Source organism: Rana temporaria, chromosome 6, assembly GCF_905171775.1.
Source record: "Rana temporaria chromosome 6, aRanTem1.1, whole genome shotgun sequence".
Taxonomy (NCBI): Eukaryota; Metazoa; Chordata; class Amphibia; order Anura; family Ranidae; genus Rana; species Rana temporaria.
Window position 1 is genome coordinate 142,389,678 of NC_053494.1, and position 27,580 is coordinate 142,417,257.

The following is a 27,580-nucleotide window of genomic DNA, read 5'->3' on the forward strand; positions in this document are numbered from 1 at the left end:
CCCCCCCCTCCTGGGGGACCACGCAGTGTCTATTCACCTAATGGGTGGAACTTAACCCAAGCAGTCATGATTTTGTAGCCTGGTCTTTGTCCTGTGTTGTAGGAAAAATAAATTGGACAGAAGCTTTTTGCTAGGGCAATGTATTCATTGAGCAAACCTTTTAAAGGGGTTGCAAAGGTTAGTTTTTTTATTTTCTAAATAGGTTCCTTTTAAGCTAGTGCATTGTTGGTTCACTAACCTTTTTCCCTTCTAAATGTTTTTTCTTCCTTTGTCTGAATTTCTCACTTCCTGTTCCTCCTCGGTAAGCTGTTCTGGCTGACTAACCCCCAGCCAGAATTGCTCGGATGATGGAGGCAAGCTTACTAAGGAGAAACCGGAAGTGAGAAATTCAGGCAAAGGAAAAAAAATAAATTTAGAAGGGAAATCAAAGGAAAAGGTAAGTGAACCAACAATGCACTTGCTTAAAGGAACCTATTTTGAAAATAAAAAGCAAACCTTTACAACCCCTTTTAATTTTAGAGCCTGTGACATCAATAAGAAACTGCAGGGTGCCTGTAGTATGTAATAAAGGCCACTAGATGGCACAAAGAGCATAGCCAAGAGAAAGCTGTCTATAGAGGACATGCTGGGTCCAGAAAAACAGGAAAGTCAACCATGTGTTGGTAAATTGGCAGCAAGTTTAGCCTCCATTCACATCAAGTATGGCTTTGCAATTGCACTATTTCAGTGCGATTTCAAAGCCGCAAGTCAGTGCAATTTTATGTGCAGCATGCCAACATTTTGTGCGATTTCATGCACAGATGTCAATGCAAGTCAGACGTGAAATCGACAAAAATGGTGCAGGAACCTTTTTCAAATCGGTGCAAGTGAGAGTCGCACGATTTAAACTGTTTCATAGGCACAAATCGGGTGCAACTCATCATGCAATTTTGAACTGTCAAATCGCATGGTAAATCGCACTGGGCAAACTGGGGCTAATACACAAATTTAATTGCTACACCGTGTTGATAAACATATATATATATTTTTTAGCATATGAACTAAAGAAAACATAAATCAAGGTACCTGTTTAAACTGCAGGTACTGTGACGAAAACCCCAAACCATCTGTATGAGCAGCACTTCTCACTGCTAAGAAAATGTCAAAAGCCCTCTTACACACTGCTGCTTTCATATCCTTTTATTATGTCTTAACGGAACAACACCCACTGTAGCTGCACATATCTTTTCTCCTCTTATTGGGAAGGAATACCATTATTGGAAGAATGAAAACACAAATCTAATGTATTAAAAGGTCTGAAAATGATTGCTCTGCTCATAACTTTGTGTGCCCTTTGGAATGCCCATTACTTAATATAGAAAATAGCTTCTCATTAGCTTTCATTTTCTAGATTTTCAGCATGAAGCTTTTCTGAAAGCTGAATCACAAGAAAAATCCTCCAGTATATCTGCTGCAATGAAATATTCATTAAGTTGCTTCCTTCAATATTTCTTTTCATGAGGGAATATTTATCACTTTTAATAAAGTATAACCTGTGTCTGTAGGGTGGGTGAAAATTGGTAACTGAGCGGAAGCTTTAATACAGCAAAGTGAAGTTTAATGCTTATTTTGGTTATTTATTTTATATAATTAGAAGCCAGTTGAACAGTTTATATTTTTGTTTATTTCTCATTCCTGCTCATTTTTTTTTAATTCAGGTGTATTTCTATAGATTTAGTTAATCTCCTGATTTAAACAAAATGCTCCAATTTTTACATGATGCTGATTTTCTTCTCTAAAAGTCATATCCATTTTTTTCCCTAGCATGGTGGTGGCAGGCAGCTCCAGACAAATTGTTTCTTCCCACTTTTCAATCTCAGGGATTTGCAGCAAGAATATCTTTATAATACTTTCACAAAAATGTAAGCGGGTGTACTGGTAGGATGCTTAGTGGGCATATGCTTTGTGTGACATGGAAAATGGTGGGCTTGACCACAATGTGAAAAATGCTTTAAAGCATGTAATATCCTCTTTAAAATAACCCCTTATTATAATTTGTATGGGTGTTAATCATATTCCCTAAAGCCCTGTACACACGGCCCGGATTCTCGTCGGGGGGGGGGGGGGGAACATTGTTTTTCCTGACAAGAATCTCTTGCTGGCCGAGTGTACACACGTACGATTCAAAAGAACCGCCGTTCTTTTGAATGGCACGAACTCAGTGACGTCATCGACTACGACGAGCATGCGCTTGTCACATTCAATGCCATCGCCGCCATCTTGCTTCACCCTACCTACGCCTTGGAAGTCATTTCGAGCATGCGCGGGTTTCCATGGAGACAGGTAAGTATACACATGCTCTGGTTTCTCGGCAGGAAAACACTGCAGAGAATCACGACGAAAAAATAGAGAGCAGGTTCTCTATTTTTCTCGTCTAGATTCTGGGCAGTTTTCTTAACGAGAAACCTCAAAGCCTCATACACACGCTCGGTTAACTCGGCAAGAAAGCTCTGCCAGCAGTTTTCTTGCTGAGAAAACCATGCGTGTGTTCGAGGCTTGAGATTTGTGGCTTGTTAAAAAAAAAAAAAAAAAAAGATCATACAGACGCTAAATGGCATAACATGCCAGGCCATCTGGTAACAATTATTATAACAAACTTTTTGTGCTAAAACACTTGACACTAATAATGCCCACTGAATTTAAAGGGCAACTCCACTTTTGTGGTAAAAAAAAATATATAGCATCTACAATTGGGACACAAGCCCAATTGAATGTTATTAAAAATGAACTTTCCTTTTCAATCTGCAGCTCTGTAATTTTCCGTAAAATGCAATGCAATGTGGCTACCCGGAGGTGTTCTGTACACAAAAACCTAATTTCCTACTTGTGTGATTTGGCTCACTTATTTTACCAGTCTGCACTAAGATACAAGTCAGATTTCAGGCACCCCCCCTGCAGCAATGTCATTTTTTTGGTGAGATACTCTCAATTAGAAATTGCATATAAAGGGATGCAGGCCCTGCTGTTTTTCCTCATTAGAGCCCTGCAGGTGCAGCAGCTGGTTAAAAGAAATCCCTCCCATTAGATCACCTTGCCAGATGGACACACAGGGATATCTTCAGAATAACAAAAGGTAGGAATCTGCAACAAAAATTGTTACAATTCTTGCAATTTAAATAGATCACCTAGAGGGGAATGTTTTTTTTTTTCTTAACAAAAGTGGAGTTACTCTTTTTTTTTATGTGTAATTAACACTCCCCAACTGTTACTTTAAATAGTTTCAAGCCATCTTGATACACAAGTAAGAGTCCACTCTGATCAGCAGGGCATCTGTGAGCAGATCCTTTGCTAAATTGAAACCAAACCGGACGAATGTCAGTAGTTTTTGGCATCTGTGACCGTAGTGCCTGGCAGATGTAGGTGGACCCCTAAAAGCAGTATAGACATCAGGGTGTAAACAGACTGTGTTACCCGGCTGCCTCTAATCCAAGATTAGATTCATGAAAATGGAAAAGAACCTAGTCCTTTTTGAAAAAAAAAATAAAAAAAAATCCCTTTTTCTTTTTTTTACCTGGGCGGACTCAAAAGTATTGGGATCTAAATGGATACAAGTCCATAGGGCTGTATGGAGCTTACTTGCAAGTCTGCCTGAAAAGCTGACATGCAAACCTGATTGGAAAGCATGTGTGAAAAGGGCCTTATGTCACAAACCTCAATTCTAAATGTAACATTTGTAATAAAATATACACTATATACATAGTAAATGAATCGATCCTTCTGTGTCAAAATTTTAAATAAAAGTTGCTTCATATATCCAGAGAATCTTCCGTTTTAATGTCTCATCTTACTTATTGACCAGTCTGCTTAAAGAAGGGCTTACGGTGCTGTATAAATCCTTATGGCCATTTTTCTCCAGAAGCTTCCTGCCCCACCATCCATCCCCAGGATCCAGGTGATTTTGTATAAAAATCACAAATCCATCTCCGTTCTATCCAAAGCTTACAAAAAAGTTTTGCTTTTATACTTTAAAAACTAAAATATGTCTATTGGGGATGTATTGGCATCTTGTGACAAGGCAATCGGTAAAAAAGATTTATATACAGAAACCAGTTGTGGAAAGGACCTATTTTACCTGCGAGTCTTTAACCTGAAAATAAATAATTAGAAAAAAGAACAAACAAAACTAGGTGGGCTAGGATGGCTCATTGGTAATGAAAACAACCATCATTTTTTAAATCCTAATTGTTTCAAAACGGCATAAACTATCAAGGAGTAAAAGAAGACAGAATACATTGTGTATCATACAACATGGAAAGATTATTTTCACATAATTATATCCAATAGTCACATATTACATGGTCAACACGTTTTGCGATCACAAGTCATTTCCCTGTGGTATGATACACAATAAATTCTGTATTTTTACTCCTTGATAGTTTTTTATGCTGTTTTGAATAAATGTTGCTGAAGAATATGTATTTTGTTTTCTCTTGGAAAGAACACACTTGTTTGCTGCCTAGATATCTAGGTCCTGAGGAAGCGAATAAATGTGAAATGCTTCGACCTTTTGGAATAAATAGGCACAGACATATCTGTTGCTATATCGCATGGCATACTTCGTCCAATGAGAGCATATTTTCTTGTGTTTTTTTATATATATATTTATTTATTTTGTTTTAATAAATACTGTTTTACTATATTGATGTGGCTATTCCTTCCTGTTCACACCCAAAAAAAATATTCTGTCCCTATTAAAGCATGTTATACAGCAGTGTTTGTGCTGTGTAATTTGGCCCCCTGTAACACCTGTGATACCTAGCTGATCCTGCCAGTTTCTACCCACCCCTATGTAAACTGACCATGGTTTATCATGGCTGCTGAGCCCTGACACTGTAGTCAGTTTACGTGCCTCTGTCATTCGCTCTCTCCTCTCTCCTCCTGTGTCCTCCTCCCCCTCCCCTCCCTGCCTGTCTGTCTCTGTCAGTGCCCCCCCCCCCTCTGCTCCTGCTGCTCTTGTAACTGTTAAAACTTTTTATATAAGCCCCTCTGTGTCCTAATAACAAATGCTCCTGTCTGTGTGATTTATTAAAAAAAAATGCCTTCTTTACCGCATTTCACAGCAGTTCCCCGCGATCACGTGATAGCAGACACTCTCCTCTCCTCCTCACATCCGACATCAGCGGGGGAATCTTGGCCCCGCCCACTGCATCTGTCAGCTGGGCAGACTAGAGCCGGCCGGTGATGTCATTGCAAGGAACTGCTGTGAAATACAGTAAAGGAGGCATTTTTTTTAATAAAAACAGACACTTGTTATTAGGATACAGAGGGGCTTGTATAAGGTTTTATATAAGTGGGTTAACAGCAACTTTAACTGATCCAACTTTTGGCATGCGACTTGTGCTCTGAGGATCTTTAAGGCAAACCCCAGGGCACAAGTAAAACAAAAAACTGGCGTTGGGTCCACCCAAAGATCCATACTAGACCCTTATCTGAGCATGCAGCCTGGCAGGTCAGGAAAGGGGGGGGCGAGCGACCAGGCCACATGCCATCAACATGGGGGGGGGGTGCTCTCAAAGCATCTTGTCCCCATTATTGGGGTCAAGGGCTTCTTCCTGACAAACCTGGGCGGTGGTTGTCGGGGTCTGCAGGCCTGTGTGAAGAAATCAGAGGGAGAAGACAAGCTGCAGCAACATGAATAAAGGATTTTGTCAAAAATGTGTCTACTGTTTTTTTATTTTTGACACTTTTTGGCTGAATGAGTAGGGGTACTATACCCCATACTCATAGCCTTGGGTGAAGGGGCCTCCAGATTCGGATAAGCAGACCTCGACAATCATCGTTCCAGGGTTGCCGGGAAGATTCCCTTGTCCCCATCAACATGGGGACAATGTCCTTTGGGGTGGGGGGGCACAGAGCCCCCCCTGCCCCAAAGCACACACCCCGCCCTATTGTGAGGGCATGTGGCCTGGTATGGTCCCGGAGGGGGGGTGCTCACTTGTCACCCTGCGCCTTATTTTGGTGTGCAGGTTTTCCTTTAAATCCATACCAGATTGAAGGGTCCCCTCTTGAAGATTCATACCAGACTCCAAAGGCCTGGTATTGTCGGATCAAAGTCGGATCCCGTTAATTGAAGTCGCATGGAAGTCAGACATGAAGTCATAGGGCAAAGGCCGAACGGAAGTCGTCCAACTTCCATGTCATACCAATGTAAACCCGGCCTTAATACCAGAGACATAGATATCGCATAATGCACAGCATCATTTCAGTTTTAACCACTTCAGCCCCGGAAGAATTTACCCCCTTCCTTACCAGAGCACTTTTTGCGATTCGGCATTGCGTCGCTTTAACTGACAATTGCGCGGTCATGCGACGTGGCTCCCAAACAAAACTGACGTCCTTGTTTTCCCACAAATAGAGCTTTGTTTTGGTGGTATTTGATCACCTCTGCGTTTTTTTTTTTTTTACACTATAAACAAAAATAGAGCGACAATTTTGAAAAAAATGCATAATTTTTTACTTTTTGCTATAATAAACATCCCCCAAAAAATATTTTCCTCAGTTTAGGACGATATGTATTCTTCTACATATTTTTAGTAAAAAAAAAATCGTAATAAGCGTATATTGATTGGTTTGCACAAAAGTTGTAGCATCTACAAAATAGGGGATAGTTTTATTGCATTTTTATTTATAATTTTTTTACTAGTAATGGCGGCGATCTGCATGTTTTTTTATTTTTATTTATTGTGACCGTGACATTGCGACGGACATATCGGACCCTTTTGACACATTTTTGGAACCATTCACATTTATACAGCGATTAGTGCTATAAAACTGCACTGATTACTGTATAAATGTGACTGGCAGGGAAGGGGTTAACACTAGGGGGCGCTGAAGGGGTTAAATATGTTCCCTAATGTGTGATTCTAACTGTAGGGGGAGGGGACTCACAAGGAGGGGAGACCGATGTGTGTTCCTCTGTACTGGGAACACACGTGAGGTCTCCTCACCTGGCAGGACCATGGATCTGTGTTTACACAAGCAGATCCACAGTCCTGCCATGATTGTGGGCAATCGCGGGTGCCTGGCGGACATCGCGGCTGCTCGCCACGCGCACCTGGTCCCATGTGATGCCGCGTGCGCCCCCCCTAGACATCCGGGAAGCCAAGGACGTCATGACGTCCACCCAGGATGGGAGGATTCCATCTGTGGATGTCGTATGTCTATGGGCGGTAGGGAAGTGGTTAATGGCATGATTCTACTTTACAAAAAAATGCAGATAAGGAGCTTTTGTAGAATAAAACAAACTGTGCAGCTCTGATTGAAGATGAATAATACCCTTGCTATAGGTGTAGGCCATTTACATACCTTATGAAGCCTGACCGGAATACTCCCAGGACATTGCCAAGTACTCCCAGGATGTTGCTAAGTGAGGCCTAGTCATCACTGCTCACCTCTACCACCACAGGAGTGAGCTTTTTTCCTGATTCAAACCCCCCCCCCTACACATACTCTTTCACTCCCCCGATGCAGTAGCTCTGAGCTCAGCATTTGAGAGCTCCCTCCTGTGGAGGTGAGCAGTGATGACTAGGCCTTGCTTTGCAATGTTCTGGGAGTACTTAGCCATGTCCTGGGAGTATTTTGGTCATGCTTCATAAGGTATGTAAATGGCCTACACCTATAGCAAGCGCAGTATTCAACTTTAGTCAGAGCTACACAGTTTGGGTCAGATTCACAGCGGATTTACGACGGCGTATCTCCACGTACGCTGTCGTAAGTCCGAATGTGAGCCGTCGTATCTCCACGTACGCTGTCGTAAGTCCGAATGTGAGCCGTCGTATCTATGCGCCTGATTCTTAGAATCAGTTACGCATAGATTTGGCCAAGATACGAGCGGCGTAAGTCTCCTACACTGTCATATCTTGGGTGCCATATTTACGCTGGCCGCAAGGGGCGCTTCCGTAGATTTATGCGTTGAATATGTAAATTAGGTAGATACGCCAATTCACAAACGTACTTGCGGCCGCTACGCCGTTTACATAAGGCTTACGTCTGGCGTAAAGTTACCCCTGCTATGAGGCGTAGGTAATGCAAAGTATGGACGTCGGCAAGCATATCTTTTTACGTTGTTTACGTAAGTCGTACGTGAATGGGGCTGTGCGTAGGTTACGTTCACGTCACAGGCAATGGGCCTGGCGTATCTTATGGAGTAAATTTGACGTGATACTGAGCATGTGCGCGCATGCGCCGTTCGTTAGGTGCGTCATTTACGTGGGGTCACGATTGATTTACATACAACACACCCACCTCTTCCACATTTGAATTACGCGGGCTTACGCAGGCCCATTTACGCTATGCCGCCGCAACTTACGGAGCAAGTGCTTTGTGAATACTGCACTTGCTCGTCCAAGTTACAGAGGCGTATCGTAAAAAGGATACGCTACGCCCGCACAAAGTTACGCGCTCGTACGTGAATCTGGCCCTTTGCTTTTATCTACAGATGTCCCTTATCTGCATTGGCAGTTTTGTGGTAAAGGTGAACTATCCCTTTAAGTTTTATCTTGCATTCCTCTTTATAAAACTGTCTGGTAACACTTATTCATTGACCTTTAGAAAAGTCTTTGGTAACCACTAAATGACAGTTTTAAGCGTTGCATTCAAAGTGTATACTGTGGATTTATTTTTATTTTTATTTAAGATTGCAACAAGATTCTGAGCTGATACTGTCATATGAACACTCAATTTGCTTCTTTTTTTTACTCTGTGGATTTACCGTTTTACTTTAATAGACCTTTGAAGATTACATAATATAAACACAATTTTTTTATGTTTTAGCATTCAAGTTTTTAGTTTTGGTGCTTGTTCTTGTTTAAAAAATGTCTAGTATTGTATAATGCCCCGTACACACCATCACTTTATGTGATGAAAAAAAATGACGTTTTTAAAAACGTCACAGAAATTTGACGTTTTTTCACCCGCGCATGCCCAGAAGCTAGTTATGAAGCGAGCTTCAATGGAAAAACGTGGTGAATGTAACCTCGCTTTGCTAGAACATTGTGAGAAAAACGATGTTGTGTAGGCAACTTCGTCTTTGAAAATTGAAGTTTCAAAAACGTAATTTTTTACTTCACAGAAAATGTCGTCTTTTTTCATCACATAAAGTGATGGTGTGTACGGGGCATTACAGTCTTAAAGTCCAACTCCAGTCGCATACATTTTTTTTATTGATTTCTAATCTTTAATTTTGTAATTTTTTTTTTTTTTTTTTTTACTTTTAGATGCTCTCTACACTTTTTTCTCAAAGCTTCTGATATGCACAAGGGAGCTCCTTGCTGCATCAAAAGTCTATGAATGACACAATTTCTGGCGTTGGGTCTCTGCTCCCTCTGTGTCTGCTGTGGAATTCAAAGAGCACGGCAAAAACTGCATCTCTGTGCTGGGCTTTGTGGATGGCACAGCAGACTGAGGAGAGTGAAGACTCAACCACAGAATTGGTGCTGCTCATAGACCCCTTTCCAATGCAGTGGGGAGCTGGAAGTGCGCCTCCCATATCAAGAGATTTTAACAGAGTTTTGAGAGCTTATAAAGTAATAAATAATCAACAGTGTTTATGTGCAAATCAAAGATTAAAAAAAAAAAAAAAATACAATTGCTGTATGCTAACCTGTGCCTGTAGCAGTCCTTTAAATATTTTTTAGGATGGTATAAGAACATTTATTGGCTTTAAGGAGAAGTACAGTCAAAGCTCATTTGGTTGTACTTCTCCTGTGGATCACAGGAGTGCAGTTCATTCTGCACTTCTGAAGCCTGCTGTCATCACCAAGGGCAGTCCAGGCTCAGGAAGGATCACAACCAAATTGTCATGATCCGCCCCCATGCCTGGACTGGCACCCTGCTCAGGCTCTCAGTGAACCACTGAAAGGCTGAGCCTGCCGCTCCCACCCACTCCACAGCCCAGTGCTCCAGTGAGTACAGGTGGGCAGAGCAGAGAGCTGCTGACAGTCTTGGCTCTCTGCTCAGGAAACTAAGAACCGAGCGATCAGTGGTGTTCGATCATTCCGTTCTCAGTGTTAGAGCTGGTGGGGGACAGATGCAGCACCTATGTAAGTATGAATCTGCAAAAACCCAACCTCCATATTTCTTTTAGCTCTGGTTTTGCATATTATAAACGATAGCAGAAATAAAACATACATTTGTTTTAAGCAGGGAAGGCTTGGAACACTCAAAGTTTTATTGCGATACTTGTCCCTTTTTGGGAAGATTAACTCTCGTGATTTGTTATAGTGCCCATTGTAATGTGCACTGAACGTAAAGGAGAAATGCCATTATTCCTGTAGTGCTGTAATAGGAGTAGAGGGGATATCGTCCAATGGAAAAGCCTGTTCCAGTGACAACCCACAAAGATAGGATATATCATTACTAATTTCTCTCACTACCTGTTGTGTCTCAGAAAACCGGAATTGGAGGGGAATCTCAGAGAGGCACACTAAAAGCCATTAAAAAAGCATTTTGTGTGGCATTAACAGTAACTAAATTCATTCTTCACTTTTTGGTAAATGTTGGGGCCTGCCAAACCAGCAAGATTTTCTTTCTTTGGTTCTCTGATGTCCTTAAAAGAAATACAGTATATATATTCAGTGGGTCCCTCCAACTTGCAAACTCTATGTGCAACTAAAATATGTTTTGAATGACTTGCTAACTATTTTAATTGTATTAAATACAATTTCTTAATAAACAAAACAATGTTCAGTAGTGATGTAAAAATACAAAAAACACTCCTTTTATGATGTGCTGCTGTGGTTCTTTTTTTCCAGTCGTTAAATGTTAAAACTTTCACAGATTTGGCCTTTAGAAAAAATTTATTTTTCTGTGTTCCTTTCATGCAGCAAGGCGAAAGAGTCGATGATAAAGCTGCAAAAAGAGCGTGATTTCCACAGGATGCATCATAAGCGTGTGGCCCAGGAGAAAAACAAACTTATTAATGACATTAAACGGTAAGGAAGCCTCTCGCTTGGCTTTGTCTAGATCAACGATGCAAATACAACATTTCTGTTGCTGTTATTGCCATGATTTCCTGCTCTCATCAAATAAACTCTAGATATGAGCCTTTGAAAAAAAAGATCTTTCTAAAATGCCACAATCAATAATCACATGCTTACCATACATAGTAGGGGGTTAACATAGATGACGGGCAATGGGGGTTGGAGTGTGGCTGATGTAGATGCTGCAGGCTATATATATATATATATATATATATATATATATATATATATATATATATATATATATATATATATATATTTTGTGTTGTTGTGTTTTTTAATATATATATATATATATATATATATATATATATATATATATATATATAAACAACAACACAAAATATATATATAAACACAACAACAACACAAAATATATATATATACACACATACATACATATACACACGTTCCACATTTTTGTCATGTTACAACCAATAACTGGGATTTAATGTGATAGACCAACAACAAGTGACACAATTGTGTAGCAGAAGAAAAATGATTATATATATATATATATATATATATATATATATATATATATATATATATATATTAAAAAACACAACAACACAAAATATATATATATATATATATATATATATATATATATATATATATATAATCACACGTTCCACATTTTTGTCATGTTACAACCAATAACTGGGATTTAATGTGATAGACCAACAACAAGTGATACATAATTGTGTAGCAGAAGAAAAATGATAGACGGTTTTCAATATTTTTGACAAATATCTAAAAAGTGTGGCGTGCATTTGTACTCAATACATTTTAGAACCACCTTTGCTGCAATTACAGCTGCCAGTCTTTTTGGGGATGTCTCTACCAGCTTTGCACATCTAGAGAGTGAAATTTTTGCCCATCCTTTGCAAAAAAGCTCAAGCTCTGCCATATTGGATGGAGAGTGTCATGTCTGTGAAACAGCACTTTTCAAGTCTTGCCTCAGAGTCTCAATTGGATTTGGACTTTGACTGGGCCATTCTAACACATGAATATGCTTTCATCTAAACCATTCCATTGTAGCTCTGGCTGTATGTTTAGGGTCGTTGTCCTGCTGGAAGGGGAACCTCCGCCCCAGTCTCAAGTCTTTTGCAGAATCCAACAGGTTTTGTTTTAAGATTGTCCTGTATTTGGCTCCATCCAGCTTCCCTGTCCCTGCTGAAGAAAAGCATCCCTACAACATGATGTTGCCATCACCATGTTTCATGGTGGGGATGGTGTGTTCGGGGGTAATGTGCAGTGTTGGTTCTCTGCTATACATAGTGTTTTGCTTTTAGGCCAAAAAGTAAAATTAGGTGACTTCTGAAGGTTGATTGGTTCAAGTAGATTTTTGTTGGCGGTATCAGAGTAAGGAGTAAATCAGCCCCACTGTGTGTTTAGGGTGATTGTTACATGAGGCATAGTAGAATCCTGTGACATGAGGCATAGTAGAATCCTGTGGATGTGTACCTGGAAAAGAACACCAGAGTAAGGAACCACCAGTAAATGAGGTGTATATTACACAGAGGACTTGGGCAGGACCAGCTTATTAAATTATATTGATATGCAGGGATGCATGTTAAGGAGATGCTGCACTTCAACTCCTACTCAAGGCTAAAAAATACAACACTGCATAGCTCACTAGTGGAAACTACAAGTGTTTGTTACTTGAGATTAATCAAAGCCAATTCAAAAAGTCCCATTTTGCTTGGGCTTGGTTTTGTTTGCTGCCATCCAAAGTTGTGCAATGTGGAACCTCAATGCATTTTTTTTTTTCTTCAAAATGTTTTTATTAAAGATTTAAAAAATACAACATGGTCAAACATCGCATTTGTAGAGGAGTCAAAGCCTCAATAATAGTAAGGCACATGTAGATATGAACAGTACCAATAGCACAATGTTAACTTTCATATATCAAAAGTGGCGCTCAAAATAGTACACTTAGAGGCGTTGTGACGCGACCAAATACGTGGATAAGCTGGTACTCTCATACTGTATATCAAAATAGAATAATGGTTAAACATTCTTACGAACAGTAAGATTGAAGTATAACACTATAATATTACTGAGATCCAATGGGATACCATCATATTTAGAAGTTAACAATCTTAGTATCTCTGGGGCCCAGAGACCCTGTATGAATATGCAAGGCAGTAACTATGTTAGAACTACCGTAAATAAGGTGTATGTTGAGTTTATTTCTTGAGTTAAGTAAGCACACTTTTTAGGGCAATGTGGGATACATTTTTATTTCTATATACCCATGGTGATTGCTAGCAAAATTATATAAACCTTGCTTTCAATTCTAAGACCTGTACAAGTTCATGTCTTCTGTTTGAATAGCATTTCATTCATCACTCAAAAATGGTGCTTGGCAAATTATAGTTATTGCAAAGGGGAAAATCAACCTCAACAATGCCCATACAATAACAAAAGTATGGAGGACATGGCATATAGTCTGTCACTTCACATTTATTCTGAAAACCTAAGTCCTTGTCTGGCAATTTTCATTTAATGGAACCCTGTGTTTGGTGTCTCCTGAGTCGAATAACCCAAGCAGTGAATTGAATTCAGCTGAAACAGAACAAATACCTAAGTGCTGTACCTGTAGACTTATAACATTCTATCCATGTGTAAAGAGAATGTCTGACCACTGACCAAACTTAGAAATAAGAAGGCAATAAGTATTTTCTTGTTTCAGCCAATGAAAGAAGAACAGTGCTTTATAAGTTTTAGACCTGCCTCCAATGACTTTGTCTCTTTGAGTTTTTCAAAACAACTAGAATGCTGGTGCAGTCTGGCCCAGCAGCAGTCCATTCCTCATAATATAAATACATAATAATAATAATAATAATAATAATAATAATTAATAATGATGATTAATCAAAAACTTTATTACTTTTAAAGGTAGCTTATTAAAGTGCTTTTACAAGGGGGAAAAACAAGAAATTCACAGGATAACATTAAAGTCGATGTAAACCCAATTAATGAAATTTGAGCTGGACACTAGCTGCAGTATTTTGTTTATCTCTTCGAAGAGCTAAGTCCTGAAGCTCTCTCCTGAACTGTTCCTGTGTTATCAGCCTGATAACTCCTGAAAAATTCTCGGACGACACAGATAAAAGCACCCTGAAATTTCTGTCAGGGGAGGTTGCTATAAATAGCTTAGCAGGGAGCTGGACCTGTTAAAAAACACCTCCTTAGAGTCCCTGCCTATGTGGAGAGTGGGTGTGTGCCTTTCCTCCAATCATCAATTTTAGCTATATTGGCTGTATTCCCAGACATCACTCTCTTTGTTAAACAGGAAGAGAAAATTTCCTAACACAATGTGAACTTTCTAAACAGTATATAAAGGTGAAGACAGTGGATATACATGTAAAACCTATGTAGGGAGATTTGGTTCATCCCTGTGTATCATCTGAGGCTGTTTACTTCACTGTGTGTATGGAGGGTTTACATCCACTTTAGGGGAAAAAGGGACAACTATGTTGAAGCTTATCTAAAGAAAAACGTTTTTAGATTTGTCTTGAATGAGTTTAGAGGAGATAACTGATGTTTTTTGGAAGTGAATTCCAAAGTTTTGGACTATAGCAAGAGAAGGCCCTGTCTCCCATCGAGGATAGGTGAGCGGAGGGGACACACAGAATTCCAGAATTTGAGTAGCAGAGGTTACAGGAGGAGGGGCGGGTAAGTTGATAAAAGTTCAGAGAGATAATGGGGTGCCAAACAATGAAGAGCCTTATGCCTAGTACACACGATAGGATTTATCCGCGGACCGTTTCCGCGGATAAATCCTCTGAGGATTTTGATCCGATGGAGTGTACACACCATCGGATCGAAATCCGCGCCGAATTCCCATTGCGATGACGTGTCGCGCCGTCGCCGCGATGATGACGCGGCGACGTGCGCGACGCTGTCATATAAGGAATTCCACACATGCGTCGAATCATTACGACGCATGCGAGGGATGGGTTCGGACGGATCGATCCGGTGAGTCTGTACAGACCACCGGATCGATCCGCTGGAGCCGTATCCAGCGGATAGATTTCTTGGCATGCTAATAAATTTTTATCCGCTGGAAATCGGTCGGCCCGAAATATATCCGCGGATAAATATCTGCTGGATCATACACACCAGCGGATCTATCCGCTGAAACCGATCCACGGATCAATTTCAGCGGATCGATCCTCTCGTGTGTACGGGGCCTTATAGGTGAGCAAGAGTATCTTAAAGTCTGTGTGAAACCTGATGGGTACCCAGTGCGAGAACTCCAGAATAGGGGTATGACAGAGCCCACTAGCCCACTGTCACTGTGTGTTTGTGAGGGACACAATTGTTGCTGTGTTTAATTGTGTTGGGTCATGGCATGTAGACAAAGGTCTGGACTGGAGACATCTCCTAGCAGGGGATGTGAAAATAGGGGCTGCCTGCTTATCCTAATCCCTTGGTTTGTTTCAACTACAGTTTCTGTTTCAATGTACAAGTGTTGAGTTCCCATTGGTTCTTCCTTGTCCCCTACCCCCTCTATGACGAGGCTAAGGGGAGTGTCCCTAACTGTGTTTAAAGGTGTATGTTTTGTATTTAATAAACAGTTTATGCTCTGCATGTTTAACCCTCAACACCTGTGTGGCTTGTCTCGTGATTGAGGGATGCAGGGCTGGTTATGGTGAGTCTGCAGGCTGAGGGTGCGTTTGGAGGACAAGAGACACAGGTCTGGCGGAGATGCCCAGCAGGGGTACCTGAAATCCATCACAATTTGATTACTTGTACCAGACCTAGTTGGGATTTTGGCAGCAGAATTTTGAACATAATGAAGTTGATTAATAGTAGATTTAGGTACACCAGCGAGTAGAGCATTACAGTAGTCAAGTCCAGAGAACACAAATGTATAGATTAGCTTTTTGGCTACAAAATTCAGAAAATTCTTGTCCTTTAATTGAAGGCATTTTCTTGATGTTCTTTAGGATTATGTGCAGTTTTTGTCCTGAATGAAGCTCTTCTTTAAACTTGAACTATGCGGAACGTAAAAAAAAAACTTGCATAAATGATGCAATCTGCATCTAGTATTGACAAAACAGATTTGGCTTTTCTAAATGCCAAGGTAACATAATGTTGTTTACCTGTTGACCCTTCCGGTAGATCAGTTATTGTTCCACTTCTTTTAACATGTTGACAGCTGTGTTTGCTCCACAATGAAATGTTGCGCTGTGTACAGGGTATCTTTTGATGGACATTCCGTTTTAAATGGACTTAAAATAAGTGACACATTTTTAAACCTAATTCAAGCTAACTCTTTTTTTAAACGGTTACAGAAACCGCCTTTTTTTTTTTTATGGAACAAAGGTCTGCTTGTAAATATGGAGAAAAATATAATTCGAGGAATTTAAAATAATTTTTTGTTCGTATACTGAATAATATTACAAGTATTAACCACAAACACCTTCCAGAATACATTATTTTTGCCATAATGGTCTTTTAATGACTCTTGCTATTAATGTGCCAGTCTTGCCTTATCTGCTGCCCCATGAAGCACTGCCAGTCTAATTTTGAGAAATGTTTTCCAGCATTGGAGGCAGTCCTGAGTATAGATGAGTACTTATGAGTTTGTGTGTATGTTTTTTCTTATCAGTAAGTCACACCAGTAATTCTACATTTGCCTTCCAGGTGTTCTTTTTTTCATCAGATTGTTTCCAGAACTCTGGAAACATGAGAGTTCTCAATTACAAACAAGTAGCTGCTACGGCAGGTATAAAATCATAAAATCAATGGTAGTATTTTGAGAGATTTGTCAGCAATTTAACATAGCCATTAATAATTAATTACATAGATGCAACGTTGTGCTACAACAAAGAAAAACCTTTTGGAAATTAGTTTTGCTCTAGTTACCCATATACATGGGATGATTGTTTCTCAATCCTGTTGATATGGATTGGTTGTCTGTAGACTGCCGCTGACTTGTACTGTTGCTTCCAGACTTATCATTATAAAGGAGGGGGGGGGGTTTGCTTGGCTGCAATGAGTATATTTGGTCAATATCCGTTCTATCCCCAATATAAGGTCAGTGATTCTTCACTGTGGCCAGTGGTTGTTTGAAGGATGGTCATCTTTCTACAACTAAGTTAGATGAGTGTTTCTCCACCTTTTTTTATGTCAAGGCACCCTTTAACATTATGGACAATCTCGAGGCATCCCATTCTAAAACATAAAAAACAAAACTAATAGTTGGAACTGGATGGACGTGTGTCTTTTTTCTAGCAGATTAACTATGTAACTACATAATACAGCAACATCCACACGCATAGGACACCCAGCGTTGGAGACCATTTATTCTTCTTAAGCAAATACATCTTTGCACACAGGTACTGACTATTATTCCATATTTTCTCCCCTTCCCTCAGTTTTTGTCCCTCACCCTGCTAATGTGACCCCAGTCATGATGGAGGGGGGCAAAGGAAGGACAAACAAGAATGCTGCACAAGGACCTGATATCTGCATCCTCAACCAATTATGTACCGTATTTATCGGCGTATAACACGCACCCTAACTTTTTCAGAGGGAAGTTTCAGGAAAAAAACTTTCCACGCCCCCCTGCGTATAACACGCAGGCACAGTTTACCCTCTATTTTCAGGGTAAAAAAAGTGAGTATTATATGCCATTAAATACAGTAATTGGTTGTTAGGGTGCCAGTAGCTAGAAGGTTGTAATGGTGCACAATGAAAACCTGTGGCTTTGAGTAGCTAAAAGGCAGTCGTGGTCCACCTTGTAGCTTGTATTCCATTGTTGGAATTTTTTTTAGGCATTTTATCAAGGCACCCTTAAAGAAACATAAAGGCACCCCGGGGTGCCTGGGACCCTGGTTGAAAAAGGCAGAGTTAGATTTGTGTGAGTAGATTATATAGCTCAAAGGTGTCCCAGATAAGAATTTCATTTTTTTTATTTTTTCAAATATTTTTAGCAGATATTTTTTTTTTTTTAATTAAGTATCTAAATTTGACTTTACGTTATCACCTGCACAGCATAACTCGGCCTTAGAAAAAAAGAAACCGCATCAAGTGCTGATCAGGTGACCTTGATGCAAATGTACTGACAAACCATGTTTATTAGAGGAGAGAGTTTTTTTGCTGAACTTATCAGTCACTACTGCTCTTTCACTGCCTAATCACATGTCGGGTGGCAGAAAGGTGATCAAACTGTATTGTTTAACATAACTATAGAAAGTCAGGTCAGCAGCATTGTTCAAAATTCAGGACTAGTTGTAAAGAAACACGTTTTATGGCTTTGGCAGGTTAAACTGTTTTACATGTATGTACTTTTATAATAGATTTGCTGTTTGTCTGGCGTTCAGCTTTAACCCATTGAACTGCATGGACCACTCACTACATATCCAGGGCATTTGTTGAGTTGGTACTTTTACATATGAAAGTTCACATCTGTACCCCCAATACATCCATATTTCTTGATGCCTTCCCTGTTTTGGTGGCCTGTGGCATATTCCCTTTACCCCGTTCTTTTATACTGCCTTGTGTGTGATGATAAAAATTTGAATTGAAGCTTTGCTGCAAACTTTCTTGGAATTCACAGCAGCAGCTTACTAGCTTTCTTCTTCTGTAGCCCATACAAATGACATATGGTTCTTTGCAGTGGCCCAGTAATCAATGAAGCAAGAGCTATTGACTTTCATACTGCAAGTAGCATTTTAATTAACTCTTTTTCTGGAGAAGTCGTTGTGACCGTGTCCTCTGCTTCCTGTAATGCTTTTCATTCAATTTGTCAGCGGAACTCTGCACAGTCAAATCCCAAGAAACCCCCACGTCATATCTTTCTATAATCTGTTATTGATCATTTTACATTTTGTGGTGTTCTTAAAGGTGCAATCAATGATCTTCTGTTCCAAAAGCATATTTTAAGTATAGCACAAAGTATCTTTTTGCCATGTAGTCCATAGATCTCCATCTCAGTTTTTGCAGATAAAGAAATGTAGCTGTCATTCCCTCCAGGGACTGCAATGATTTTGATTAAAATATGAAAAAGCTGTCATATATTTTCCGAATGCTTTGCTTTTCTTGTGTTACCATTTTTTTGGAACAAGTGACAAAGTGTTGGGTACCCTTAGGACAGACAGCGCAAAAGTTAAAATCAATTATAAGTCTGTATGAGAGTTTAGCCTACTTGCAGAGGATGTGTCTGCGCAGAAACCTTCCTGTCCTCAGGCTACTCATCCATGAAAATTTTGTATTTTAAACCTTTTTAAATGTTGTGCTGGAAGCAGTTGAAATCTTTTGCTGTTGCAGTGTTTTGTTCAGGGGTATACAATATGGTATAAAAGGCAAGAAAAAAATTATAACAGCTAGGGGTGGGGCGGGTTGTTCATTTACTGAAAAATCGATTGGATGGCCCTTACTCATTTCAGTTTGAAAGTCACATTTGCATATGCCAACTGTTGGCAAAACCAAGTACAGAAAATAGCACTACGGGAATTGTTGATTAATGGAAAATACTATAAAGAAGATGTACATTAACTCAGTCTTTCTCTGCCTTTTTATAGCAAGGAGCACTTAATATTTTTAGGTCCCGTGAAACGTATGCTAAAGTAAATTCATTGGGGATCATAGGGAAACTGTCCCTTACATTAGGAGGCATTCTTCCCACTGACCATCAAATTGATGGTCAGTGGAAAGAATTCCCCCTTCCCCTTGCAGTGGTAGTTAGTGGGAAGATTGATTCTACTTACACTGGTGGTTAGAGTGCTAACCATACAGCTAAAAAGATAATTTGTGTCATACTGCTGGATCTGCCAATGTAAATTGGCCCCTGAACCTGAACTGTGCAGGCACCATTAGAAAGGAGGACATTCAGCCAAAGCCCAAGGAACCCTAGAGTTCTATTAAACCCTGGTTAAGAATAGCCCCATTAAATGCATATTTTTTCAGTTTTGAATGGAGTAGGAAAGGGTTAAAAAACTCCTATGTGTTAATTTTTGTTGCCTTTGTCTCATTGGGGAGATTTTCCTTTACGTCCAAGTTAGAAACCCAAACATAAAATGAGAAAGGAAGTCTTTCCGATGTGAGAAGATCTCCCCTTTAAGACAGTTGTCACTGGAATAGGTGTACCTATTGAAAAATGTCCTTTCACCTCACTTTCTGGCAACAGCTACAAAATTAAAGTGCAAACCAAAAAAAATATTGAGCAGTCAGACCTGTTTATTGTAGATGAGACCTGTTGTTATTGTCTCTTCTGCAGTAAAACAAAATTACATAGCTGTTCATAATCTTTATTGGAATGTACACTGCATTGCACATCTCAGTGTACATTCTTGGCATGTAATGAATGAACTATTGTGCGCGTGCACGGGATGATTTTCATTTCTTGGCTGGCCAACCAAGATGGCTGGAGATTCAGCACCCGGAAAGGAAACCAGGGTGAACATGTCAGCGTGGGCATGTCAACTTGTGGAGGTTAAGTCATTGGCATGGAATTAAAGCGGGGGTTCACCCTATAAACCCCAAAAAAAATAAAAAAAATCTTCTACCATAAAATCAGGCATTGTAGCGCGAGCTACAGTATGCCTGTCCCGATTTTTTTATCCCCGTACTCACCGTGTACTCGTACATCGAAGATACCGACTCCCCTCGGGGAATGGGCGTGCCTATGGAGACGGAGGATGATTGACGGCCGGCTCTGGCGCGTCACGCTTCTCCGGAAATAGCCGAAATAGGCTTGGCTCTTCACGGCGCCTGCGCATAGCCTGTGCGCAGGCGCCGTGAAGAGCCGAGACCTACTCCGGCTGTCTTCGGGGAGAGTGACGTGCCAGGGCCGGCCGTCAATCATCCTCCCTCTCCATAGGCACGCCCATTCCCCGCGGGAGCCGAAATCTATAATGTACGAGTACACAGTGAGTACGGGGGTAAAAAAATCGGGACAGGCATACTGTAGCTCGCGCTACAATGCCTGTCTCGATGGTAAAATCGTGTCACTGAGGGTGAACCACCGCTTTAAGTCATTTATTTTGTTTTGAGTTTAGTCTGGGTGTGGTTTAGCTGCATTGGACCAACTCTGGGTATAGGATTGTGTGCATGGAAGTTTTCTATGTGTGTGCGTGTGTTAATTTTTTTTGCGGGTTAAACTGGATGGACTGTCAACCAGGCTAACTATGTAGCTATGCACTTGAGGTATGTTGTGTCATTTACTCTTTTTATCAGGAGGGCATTGTGGGGAGAAAAATAATTTTGGGTGGAGATTTACTTTTTTATTTTTATCATTATGGAGGGATGACTTCACTATTGCTCCATTATCTAAGGCCACGTACACATGATAGGATTGCCAGAGGAGAACGGTCTGAAGGATTGTTTTCATCAGTCCAATCCGCTCGTGTGTACGCCCCATAGGTTCTTTAACCTTCGGTCAAAAAAATGAGAACTTGCTTTAAAATTGAACCGATGGATGCCTAACTGATAGGTCAAAACTGATCGTTAGTATGCAAAAGTATTGGTTAAAAACCAGCACATGCTCAGAATCAAATCGACGCATGCTTGGAAGCATTGAACTTTGTTTTTTTTCAGCACGTCGTTGTGTTTTATGTCACCGCGTTCTGACAGGATCGTTTTTTTAACCGATGGTGTGTAGGCGAGACAGACCATCAGTCAGGTTCATCGGTTAACCGATGACAATGGTCCTTCAGGCCGTTCTCATCGGATGGACCGATCGTGTGTACACGGCCTAATAGAAATTATGGAAACCTAAAATAAATTTACAAGTACCTTTTTGACAATATTCCTATCGGTTCATATCTGCAGTCTGCCAGATCCACTGTGTTATTTTACTGTATGCAGGCCAAGTGTTGTGCATCTCCCATGTTTATGTATGGGAACGGTGAGCTCCAAACTGCATGGAAACATATATACGAATAAGCCTCTTGAATTACTGAAGAAAACAATCCTTTTGATTTCAGTGGGATTTATTATGAATCTACTGCTGAATTATTTATGCCGGTGTTCCACAGCCAAGAGGACAAAACATCCTCTAATTTGGTACTGCGCCTCTGCAATATGCTTGAGTATAAGAGTATAAAGTGATTTTAAAAATGATGCAGAGGTTTATAGTAAAGTCTGTTGGTGTCATTTCATGGCGGGTGGGTTAATCATGCATTCACTGAGAATGAAACAGAGAAAATCACTGTGATACAGCTATTTTGTGCTCCTGACGGCACTCTATTTCCAATTGTCTGTACAAACTAGCTATGAGCTGGACGCAGAAGGGTAGTGGTGTTTTTTAATATGTACATTCTGCAATAAAACCACTTAAATTTACATTGTTCTTGTTTGGATTTAGGGGCTGTAGAGCTATTTTAATACAGATCACAATTAAACCTGCACAACCACAGGTTATATGCACATATTTTTGTTAAATAAAGCATCAACTTAATTGAAAATCCTTTTGCAATCTTTTATGCCGCGTACACACGGTCGTTTTTTGTGATGATAAAAAAACGACATTTTTAAAAACGTCATTTAAAATGACTGTGTGTGGGAAAAACGGTTGTTTTATGTCTTCTGAAAAACGAGCAAAAAAAATTTGAACATGCTTCAATTTTTTATGTTGTTTTTCAAAACGTCATTTTTTGTGTCATACAAAAATGATGGTGTGTGGGCTAAAACGACGTTTAAAACAACGTTTTTAAACCCGCGCATGCTCAGAAGCAAGTTATGACGCAAGCTTGAATGGAACAGAGTGCCGCCGTATGTGCTGAATGTAACCGCACTTTGCTAGAGCATTTTGAAAAAACGATGGTGTGTAGGCAACGTCGTTTTTTAAAATGAAATTTAAAAAACGTTGTTTTTTTTTCATGAGAAAAAACAACGTTTTTTAAAAGACAAAAAACAACCGTGTGTATGCGGCATAAGGCTCATTCTTCTTTCTGGTTGGAGAGCTCCGACGTTTGATAAAGCTGATGTTTATACTGAAATATTAAAACAGTATTATGTTTATGGAATTGGGCAAAAATCTATGGAGATTTTCAAATTTTTCCACAAATCAAACCATAATTCAAGATAGTTTATCCATGCTAGTTTGAAGACAATGAATGCATCATAATACTAAAATAATATATTTTACAAAAAATTCAGTGTAAAATATTATCAGATATAGTTGGTGATATACAAAAATATATAAATTCAAAACTCAATTATATTGGTGATACCAATGATGGGAAATGTTACCACAAGCTCTTGTTTCGAATTGCCATGTCTACATTTCATGACGGCTTTAGTAAATGGCTTTCAGTGGCTTTACAGACTTATGAAAACAAGCTATATGTTTTATCACGTGATTTCTTCTCAAAACTAAGACCTTTTAAGCTTACACCTCTTTTACAGTATATGGACCATTTTGTTAACCACATCCAAACTTGGTAATTTAACCAAGGTACATTTTTTAATAAAAATACATTTAGAATTTATTTATTTTTAAACACATATCACGACAAAACCATTGTACAAACTTTGGTATTAGCTTTTGGAGAGGCATACAAAAATTAGTATTTTCTTAATATTTGGAACCTAATTGTTTCATGCTGCAGGTAGAAATAACACAACTCCAATGTGCTATGCCATATGTATAAATGGTTTCATTTTATATATGCTAAAACAATTCGATTACCAAAAGGTAAAAATAAAAGATTAATACTTTACCATAGAATAAGGCTCTTTTGGTTTGCGAGATATCGGCTTAGTGTCCCAAAGGGTATATTTTACCCCCTTTTTACCCTCATTCCCCTCACTTATGTGTCAAACCACTCCAGACCGTGCCACGACTCATGAGATCTATTACTTTAAGAAAATATACCCACACTAATTACCTACCCTTTAAATTCCTTAAGTTAGGTAATGTGGAACTTCACCCCATGTATTATTTCATGAGGATTCTTACTCCCAGAATCCCAAAACATTTAGACTCTTCACATTCAGACTCTTCATAAGATTACAAACATGCTACAGTGCCTTGCAAAAGTATTCACTCCCCCCCCCCCTCCCCTGGCATTTTTAGTGTTTTGTTGCCTCACGACCTGGAATTAACATGGATTGTTTAAGGATTTGCATCATTTAATTTACAGAACATGCCCACAACTTTTGAAGATTTGTTTTATTTATTGTGAAGCAAACAACAAATAGGACAAAATAACAGGAAAAGTCAATGTGCATAACTATTCACCTCCTTAAAATTAATACTTTGTAGAGCCACCTTTTGCAGCCATCACGGCTCCAAGTCGCTTTGAATAAATCTCTATGAGCTTGCCACATCTTACCACTGGGATTCTTGCCCATTCCTCCTTGCAAAACTGCTCCTGTTCCTTCAAGTTGGATGGTTTGTGCTTGTGAACAGAAATCTTTAAGTCTGACCACAGATTTTCTATTGGATTGAAGTCTGGGCTTTGACTAGGCCATTCCAACACATTTGCATGTTTCCCCTTAAACCACTCAAGTGTTGCTTTAGCAGTGTGTTTGGGGTCATTGTCCTGCTGGAAGGTGAACCTCTGTCCTAGCCTCAAATTACACACAGAGTGGTACAGGTTTTTCTCAAGAATATCCCTCCTATTTAGCACCATCCATCTTTCCCTCAACCCTGACCAATTTCCCAGTCCCCACTGCTGGGATGGTGTTCTTTGGGTGATGTGTTGGGTTTGCACCTGATATCGCATTTTATTTGGCCAAAAAGTTTAATTTTAGTCTCATCTGACCAGAGTACCTTCCTCCATACCTTTTTGGGAGTCTCCCACATGCCTTTTCGCAAACTCAAAACGTGCCATTTTGTCTTTTGCTGAAAGTAATGGCTTTCTTCTGGCCACTCTGCCATAAAGCCCAACTCTATGTAGCGTACAGCTTATTGCCGTCCTATGTACAGATACTCCAGTCTCTGCTGTGGAACCCTGCAGCTTCTGCAGGGTTACCTTGGGTCTCTGTGCTGCCTCTCTGATTAATGCCCTCCTTGCCCGGTCTGTGAGTTTTGGTGTGCGGCTGTCTCTTGGCAGGTTTGCTGTTGTGCCATGTTTCCATTTGGTTATGATGGATTTGATGGTGCTCCTAGAGATCATCAAAGATTTGGATATTTTTTATAACCTAACCCTGATTTGTACTTCAGCAACTTTGCCCCTGCTTGTTTGGAGAGTTCCTTGGTCTTCATGGCATTGTTTGGTTAGTGGTGCCTCTTGCTTAGATGTTGCAGCCTCTGGGGCCTTTCAAAAAGGTGTACATATGTAGTGACAGATCATGTAACAATTAGATTGCACACAGGTGGACATCATTTCACTATATATGTGACTTCTGAAGGTAATTGATTGCACCAGAGCTTTTTATGGGCTTCATAACAAAGGTGGTGAATACATACGCACATGCCAACTATCATTTTTTTTTATGAAAAATAGTTTTATGTATCTTTCTAATTTTAATTCACCATCTTGGACTATTGTGTTCTGATCCATCACATATAATTAAGATTATAAAAAAAAAAACATTTGAACTAAAGGCTGTAATGTAACAAAATAGGTAAAAAGCCAAGGGGCTGAATGCTTTTGCAAGGCACTGAATGCCATATTTATTTATGTACCAATATATTTCTATGAATATATCCAACTAAGATATTATGACTATATATTGGAAAAATAAAAATACATTAACCAAAGATATAGGTAAAACTGCTTACTCAATTAGCATATAATTACGCTAATGTAATAAGATAATGAAAATGTATGCCTAATTTCTATATCTGCAGTAAATAATACAATGTTTCATGTGGTCATTTGTGAATAAGCCCCATCTTGTTTCTCCCTCCTGGGGAAAAAAAATTAGGTCTGTAAGCTCATGGTTCCCTTATCTTGTTTATTTTACTACATGTCCAGACCCTTAATTTACGATCTAGGCTGATATGCATGGAGCCCTAGAGTCTCTTACAAACTTCCTGTCCACAAGCATGAACTTACCCTATTTTAAGATTATTTTTTTTAACAAGATGGCTTTTGAGTTGTTCATAAAATATATATGATGCAGAGGCCTTGGGAATTATTTTTAACCACAATAGTTCTGACGGCATTTAAAGGATGCGTTCACCTTTTGGGAACATATTGCATATTCCACTCATTTTTAGGATGTAACATGCAACATGTTCCCAATGCTGCACCCTCCCTGTGGCATAAGTATTGGAAGAATTTTTGCTGTGCTAGCTGTCACTTTTTAAAGTTGTCATTCCTTCACACACAGCTCTGTGTGTGAATAAACTTTAAGCCCCGACATCCTTTGCATTTTTCGGCTTGTAGTTCTCGGTGAACTACCACCGCGCTGTGGAGCCCCATGGTAGTTCATTGATTTCTTCCTGCCAGTGTATCTGCCTGCTCGTATGGGATGTATGGGGACACAGATATACTGACAGATCTCAAGGAGACCTGCATGGCACCAGCGATCTGCTGAAAAATGAATAACAAATGCACATCTTTTTACCTGCAAAAAGGTGTTTTTTTTTTTTTTTTATAAAAGGTGAACTTCTCTTTTAAGGCGTATTCAGTGAGACAACTGCTTCCACACAGACAGCAAGGGTCCTTCTCTGCAGCATGCTGGCAGGGGACAGGCTTTTTTTTCTCAATTTTTTCTTTATAAAATAGCCACATTCTAACAAATTTTTCTGACTAAAAGTGAAAGTTTATTTGATCTTTATTAGTTAGGGCACTTTACAGAGAAAAGCATAGTGATGAATTAAACTGCATTCTGTGCAATAGATAGTGAAACACTGGCAACAGTATTGTGTCCTCTACAGGCCTCATTTGGTGCAATGACTCAAAAGGATTGTGGACCCTTAGTACATGTATGGTTTACGTTGGCCAGACACTGTTCCATACATGGGCAATCTCTCAGTTTATTGCTTATGAAGAAATAATGGAAAGTGCTTCATGATCTTTGTGCATCTCTACATAATTGAACAGATGTTTGAGTAAACATTTCCAGCACGCTTAATCACTAGCAACAACAAACAAGTTTCCCAGTGCAACCTTTTGTGCACCATATGTAGACCGATTTGTTTCAACAGCCCGGAACCTTTACTATGCTAAATTTGCCATATGCTCACACCAACAGAATTAATGAACAAACAGCAGATCAATGGAAACCCAATATAAAAAATCTTCTGGGTTTGTTGGAAATGTGTCAAGTCTTTATCTCTTTACTACTCTAAATTAATCTAAATTCTAAATCAATTAAAATCGAGGGATTCTTCAAATCTACCTGTCTGTGCACATGGTAACAACTACATGCAGATGCAAGATGGATAAAGGTTTCAAGATGTAGGGAATCACACACGTTTATATTGGTGTATTACTGAACATTAAAGGGGTTGTAAAGGTACAATTTTTTTTTTTTTTTTTTCTAAATGGCTTCCTTTACCTTAGTGCAGTCCTCCTTCACTTGCCTCATCCTTCGATATTGCTTTTAAATGTCCTTATTTCTTCTGAGAAATCCTCACTTCCTGTTCTTCTGTCTGTAACTCCACACAGTAATGCAAGGCTTTCTCCCTGGTGTGGAGT

General features: G+C 39.5%; 1 protein-coding gene across 1 annotated transcript in view; it reads left to right on the forward strand.

Moving 5' to 3' along the window:
• Nucleotides 1-27,580, forward strand: part of SPAG16 (sperm associated antigen 16) — a 1,251,920-nt gene that overhangs the window by 80,758 nt on the left and 1,143,582 nt on the right. The window contains exon 6 of the mRNA XM_040357476.1: nucleotides 10,863-10,970. Within this exon, the coding sequence (XP_040213410.1) occupies nucleotides 10,863-10,970 (108 nt within the window). The remainder of the gene's footprint in view (nucleotides 1-10,862; nucleotides 10,971-27,580) is intronic.